General features: G+C 39.9%; 1 protein-coding gene across 3 annotated transcripts in view; it reads right to left on the bottom strand.

Annotated features, from left to right (window-relative positions):
- DYRK1A (dual specificity tyrosine-(Y)-phosphorylation regulated kinase 1A) overlaps positions 1 to 6,585 on the bottom strand; it is a 132,562-nt gene that overhangs the window by 70,126 nt on the left and 55,851 nt on the right. For all 3 annotated transcript variants that reach the window (XM_006774133.2, XM_015570718.1, XM_015570719.1), the window contains exon 2: positions 6,339 to 6,424. In XM_006774133.2, coding sequence (XP_006774196.1) covers positions 6,339 to 6,348 — 10 coding nt within the window. In that variant the 5' untranslated portion in view covers positions 6,349 to 6,424. The remainder of the gene's footprint in view (positions 1 to 6,338; positions 6,425 to 6,585) is intronic.

The following is a 6,585-nucleotide window of genomic DNA, read 5'->3' as shown; positions in this document are numbered from 1 at the left end:
GGGCGCGGGGCCGATCCTGCGGTTGGAGGTTGATGGGGGTCAATGCCTGAGGGCTCCCAGTATGTGAGAGGGGGCAGGCTGGGCTGAGGGACACTCCCCTTCACCCCCACCCAGTGCATGAATTTCGTGCACCGGGCCCCTAGTTAAGTTAATAAATATAAATCATTTAGAATAGTTCTTAGCACACAGTAAGGTTTCAATGAGGAACTCTTATAAATTAACAAGAAATAAAAAATCCAAGAGAAATAATCAGCAGAGTGTAGAGGGCCACCTAGGAGGCACCTAAGCATCTACACTAATAAAAGAGAAACATGGTAATTGGCGTACGACCGCTACCCTTTTCATTGGCTAATCAGCAAGATATGCAAATTAACTGTCAGCCAAGATGGCTGCCGGCAGCCAGGCAGCTTGAAACTAACATGAGGCTTGCTTGCTTCAGTGATGGAGGAAACCAACGTTCCCCGCCTGCTGCTGCAGGCCTCTGAGCAGGCAGTTTCAGAAACTCTGTAACAAATACCGCTGGACTTCAGCCAGCAGATTCGCAACATTGTATGCAAAGGCCAGAAACCTACTTTCAGTAGCAGAGGCCTAAGAGCTGGAGCCAAGCCTCAAAGATAAAGCTGGCCCAGAATAAAAAAGAAAAAAAGGAGCGGTTGGGAGCTTCAGTCACCCCCCAGCCTGAAAACAGCCCTCAGCCCCTCACCCAGACTGGACAGGCACCCCAGTGGGGACCCCACCCTGATCCAGGACACCCTTCAGAGCAAACCAGCCGGCCCCACCCATGCACCAGGCCTCTACCCTATATAGTAAAAGGGTAATATGCCTCCCAGCACCGGGATCAGAGGAGCCTCGAGGCCTCCCGGCACCGGGATCAGCATGACAGGGGGCAGCGCCCAACCCCCCTGATCTCCCTGCGGCTCTGTGTGTGACAGGGGGCGGGGCCACAACCTCCCTATCTGCCCTGCTCTGTTTGTGACAGGGAAAGGCGCCCCAACCCCCTGATCAGCCCTGCTCTGTGCCTGATAGGGGGGAGCTCCCCAACCCGCCCCCCCACGGGCCCTGCTCTGTGTGTGACAGGGTAGAGCCATAACCTCCCCATCGACCCAGCCCTGAGTGTGAGAGTGGCGGCACCCCAACCCCCTGATCGGCCCTGCTCTGTGGGTGATAGAGGGCGGTGCCCCAACCCCCTGATGGGCCCTGCTCTGTGCATGACAGGGGGCAGCGCCCCAACTCCCCAATCGGCCCTGCTCTGAGCCTGACCAGGGGCTGCACCTAGGGATTGGGCCTGCCCTCTGCCACCCGGGAGCAGGCCTAAACCAGCAGGTCGTTATCTCCTGAGGGGTCCCAGACTGCGAGAGGGCACAGGCCGGGCTGAGGGACGCCCCCCTCCGCCCCCCCGAGTGCACAAATTTTTGTGCACTGGGCCTCTCGTTTTCTTATAATTATTGTCAGCTGAACTCAGAGCATAGGCAGAGCCACGCCCTGGGAACATGCTTCCCCAGTAAGGCTGGACATGTTAATCAGGCAGGGGCAGAACTAGATATGTAAATCTAGGCCTTTAAAATAAACCTGCTGTGTGGCTCAGCCCGCTTTTGCCGCCTCTCCATCAGAGAGGATGGCGCCCATCTGGCCCCAGCTTAAAATCTATTTCTGCATCTTGGTCTTTCTTTAATTTCTTAATCCCCAGTTCGTCCACTCAGCAGATGGACTGTTTCCTTTTCCATGCGGGACATGGAGAAGAGAGAAACAGCCCCCCACAGCAGAGAATATTGAAAGGAAATTCTGCCCTGGCCAGTTAGAGCTCTGGCCCTCAGACCAAAGGGTCCTGTGTTCCATTCCCAGTCAAGGGCACTGTCAAGGGCACATACCTGGATTAAGGTTCACTCCCCGCCCCGGGGAGAGTGTGGGAGGCAACCAACGGATGTGTCAGTCTCACAGGGATCTCTCTCTCTCTCTCTCTCTCCCTCCCTCCCTCCTTTCCACTCTCTCTAGAAATCAAAGGGGGAAAAATATCCTCTGGTAAACATTAAAGAAAAAAAAAAGGAAAATTCACAGAACATATGAATAACAAACGTAGGAAACTTAATCTTACTAATATTCAAACAAATGCAAATTAAAATATTAATTTTAATTTGTGTTTTGCCTATCAAATTGGCAAACATTTTCAAGTACCTGGAATTCTAGAATATGTGAAAACTATTGCTAGTAGAATCGTAAATTGTACTTTTAAATGACATCTGAAAATACGTATCGAAAGTCTAAAAAATATACATATCCTCTAAACAATTTCAACTTCTAGCAGTTGGACCTAAAGCAATAAATCAAAGAACGCCACAAAGACTGTCACAGTAATGTTCACTTAAACATTATTTATGAACTAATAAGCAACAATGAGGACTAGATTAAATAAATAGCAACTGATCTATAAAACACTAATTAGGCATTAACATAATGCTATAAAAGAATATTAATGGTAAGAAATGTTTAAATTTTAAAAGACTATATAGTAAGTTATAAAAAAAATTTTAAAAGACTGTAAGTCAGTAAAATATCAAATGGTTTTAAGTCAGTGGTTCCCAACGTGGGGCACACCCCCCACTGGGGGGCAATTTGATTTTTAAGGGGGGCAATTCGAGAATGAGCTATTAACAGTGAATTTTTTGCATTTCTCATGGTTCTAGGGGCCTCATATATAGTATATAAATATATATTGTGACATATTTATGCATTTCAATTCTCTATATGTCTTGAAACTTTATTTGCTATCTATTTTTTAGTTCCATATTATCTTTTAACAATTTCTTAGTGATCTCTTCCTCAGTACTTCAACTGTCCTTTCATTCTTTGATTTTTCACTTTCATGGCTGCCATGTTCTTTGGAAGCTTGTTTAGACCAAGTTAATGGACTTGTAGGCTTCTCCACGTGAATAGGAGTTCACTTTTTGAATAATAAGAATTATACGTCGCAAGGGGGGCATCAGGATTTTAGAGATGCTTAGGTGGGGCATGGCCAACAAAAAAGATTGGGAACCACTGTTTTAAGCAGTTAAATTCATATATAAAAGACATATAACAATATAAATTAGCATAATTTAAAATAAATTTCTAAGGCTATTCAATCTCAAAGAGTTACAGTTCTGTATGTTCTAGAACTATTTCAAGCTTTAAAGTAACTAACCTATCACTACTGTGTAATAATTTTAGTTGTTAAAGAAGTCCATGGCAACAACAACAAAAAAGAATGGTATCAACTGCTATGTTCAACAGCTTTTCTCAAATTTATATCCATTAAATGTTAATGGGTATAAACAACAAATAAATCAGAGGGAAGGACTTTTTATCAAATACATTTTAAAAATGCAAGAGCCTTTCTTTATATTAATGTGCACAGTAATCTGAGTCAGTACATCTTCCAAATTTCACCTCAGAAGTGACTGATTCTACATCCTAAATAAATGGAATTTGGTCACCTCTTAATTCAAAGGGGTAGAGTGGCTCCCTAGTTCCCAAGATGATGGTGAGTACAATGGTGTCACTATCACTAACATGAATAAGTGGGAGGTGAGGGCGGTGTGCAGGAGAGACATCCAGGGGGCAGTTACACAAGTCAAGAGCTCAGGAGAAAGAACAGCTGGGCACAAACAGATTTTTTACAACATCGGTATTTAGGTGTCAGAAAACCATTACCGTGATTGCTATTAACCAGACAGTGTTTCCTGTTTTTAGTCTAGATGCATTAAATTCAATAAATAGGTCTTAAAAATTTACCATAAACGCCCATTGCACCATTTGTTTATATGTGTCCCCTCCTCCAGCTGAAATGTGTTCCTTGATTCCTAAGCACAAGGATCCTTGTGGGCAGAGTATCTATTACAGTACCCAGTACAAAGCAAATGTTAGCCAAATAACTGTCCTGTCACACATGATTTTTCTTCCAAAAATTAACAAAACAATCCAATTTTATCTCATTTATGTTCTAATTATATATTAAAATATGTGAAAAAAACCTCAAATTAACAAGTACAGGAATACACACACACACACACACACACACACACACACACACACACGAGGCACATCAAAGTTTAACTCTGGTATGGTGTTCAGTAAAAATCGATTAAGCTTTGGCTTTTGAAAGACCAGTCAGTGCCTACTTCCACGTCCTGCCTAGCATCTGGAGCCTGCACCCAATCAATGAATGGTAGGAGAATGAGGTATCAGCACATCTAACTGACATAAAGTCAGCACTACAAATGCCTGAGGAAAACAGCATATTCGCTTTCAAGTGTGCATAAGCATTCTAGAAACAACTTTCATTGAAAACACCTTATGAGCCTTTCTGTGGTAAATTTCTACCAGTTGAAGTATAATAAATGTGCATGATAAAACAAGAGCAAACTGCTACACTCATTAATGATTATTATGAAAGCTGTTAATTTTATGTTCAAAAACAAGTATTAACTTTCAAATTGTTTAGATGGAAATACATCAATAGCTAATACATTTATTAGAAAGAACCAGACCTTCTTTCTTGATTTTTGTCCTTTATAGCCAATAAATGTTGAAAATTTTTAAAGAATACAAGGCCAACTAAGAGAGACTGTATTATGTCATAAATCTAATATTTAGAGATTTTTTTGTGTGTTCTAGCATTCATAAAAATAACAAATCTTCATAAACTGTATTTACTCTTTAGGTATTTCAGTTCACTGATAAACCTTTCTAGAGAAAGCTTTCTGAAAACTCTTCATATCTTACAAAGTAAAAATACAATAGCAACTTTGCCACTTCAAACTTTCATAAGGAAATATCTCCAAAATGATTAATATTCATGAGTAAGTCTATGAGACACCCCAAAAGCACCTTATTCCTCTCCTACCCTCAGTGGAAAGTGAGCATCTGTTGGGCATAGCCAATATGCAGTGCAGAGATAGCCAACGTGCAGTGCAGGGATAGCCAATGGGCAATGCAGGGCCCAAGGAGCAATCGGGAGCAGGCAGTGCTGAGAAACTCTTCCTGCAGCAAAAGGCCAAACTTATAAAATCTGACAACAAAATGTTCATAAAATTCTAAAATTTTCTCTGAAAGTGTTTCTATTTATTTCTCTATGACGGTGATATTCAGCCTCAGTATCATGTTGACTTTATCAGCCACTCAACTAGACTGTGTACAAGGCATACATCTAATATGTTCAGGCAAATACGTGTGTGCACGCTTGAGAAACAGATTACAGATAATTACTCACCCACCTTTTAGTTAAAAAGGATTAGCATCATATTCTTTAAGTCCCTCATGAATGTAAAATATTATTTGATCTATAATTTAATTTGCAAATATGTTCAAGCACACTTTTTCATACAAACTGGTACACCTGAGATATTTTTATAAATCCACTCCAAAATTTAAAAAAAAATGTTAATTTTTCTTTTAAAACAAAGATCACTAAAAACAAAACCAATGACAAAATGGTTAACAGCTACACCAATAATGTAATTAAATATCTATCTAGGATTTATGCACTTACTTCTCTTCCAGTTAAAATCACATTTTCAAATTATTCATAAATATAATCAAGTAAGACCATCTCTGACAAAGTCTACAAAAATAAGCCACTTGGTTCAACAAAATGCCTCATAATCGGCCTAATTTAAGAAGATACAAGTTTAAAAGTTAGTAACACTTTATCCATTAGCTACACTACATTTTCAAGAGTTTGAACATAGCCATACATGAATTATCCTCAATTTTTCCATGTATGATTAAGAGCACCTCAATTAATTTATAGAAGTCAAAATTATTCTTTCAAAAATGACTTCATACTGCTTTTCCTATATAAATAACAAAAAGGATGGAAAGAAAGGAGGGAGAGAGGGAGGAAGGGAGGGAAGAGGAGAGGGAAGGAGGGCAGATCAAAATCCCAGACCATAGTTTATAAAGGGATCATACATATAGGTATAATATCCTTAACTTAATTTCAGATACACTGTTAAGTCCTTAAAAGACTTGCTCTAACAGGGATCTGAAGGAAACATGCAGTCAACTATAAAGGGAATAGTTTTATTTATTTTTAACAGAAATATTTCAATTCTCAACCATCCACTTTTAAAAAGGTTAAGTACCAGCAATTATTAAGCTGTATTTGTATTATTACCACTATAAGTCACTAATTATCAAACTGATTTCCAAAGTCAAGTTAAATAAATAGCCCAGCTATTTTTACATTACTGATCTAAATAATTCTCCCCACTAATATTGTTTCCCAAAAAGCTCCCCCAATCAAAATATTCCACATTCTCTCAGACAGCCAAAGTCTTATTGTATTTTAAAACTTGAGTCACCTGTATGCATCGTCTTCTTTCAAGTCTCATATCATCCTGATGGGGTGGGGGAAGGGAGGGAAGAGTCCAGCAGCAAAACTATAACACTGTGTGAAGAAAAACAGATTATGATGAGAGATAAGGATGCAAGACAATTATCCCTAATTGAGGAATATCTAATGTAACTACAATCCCCAAAACAGACATAAAATTAACTCAAATTCATTACTAACATTTATTTAAGCTTGAAAACAAATTTTTTTAAAGT

This window comes from Myotis davidii, unplaced genomic scaffold (genome assembly GCF_000327345.1).
Source record: "Myotis davidii unplaced genomic scaffold, ASM32734v1 scaffold227, whole genome shotgun sequence".
Lineage (NCBI taxonomy): Eukaryota > Metazoa > Chordata > Mammalia > Chiroptera > Vespertilionidae > Myotis > Myotis davidii.
Note: the sequence above shows the minus strand (reverse complement) of the source record. Positions and strands in the feature narration are given on the sequence as shown.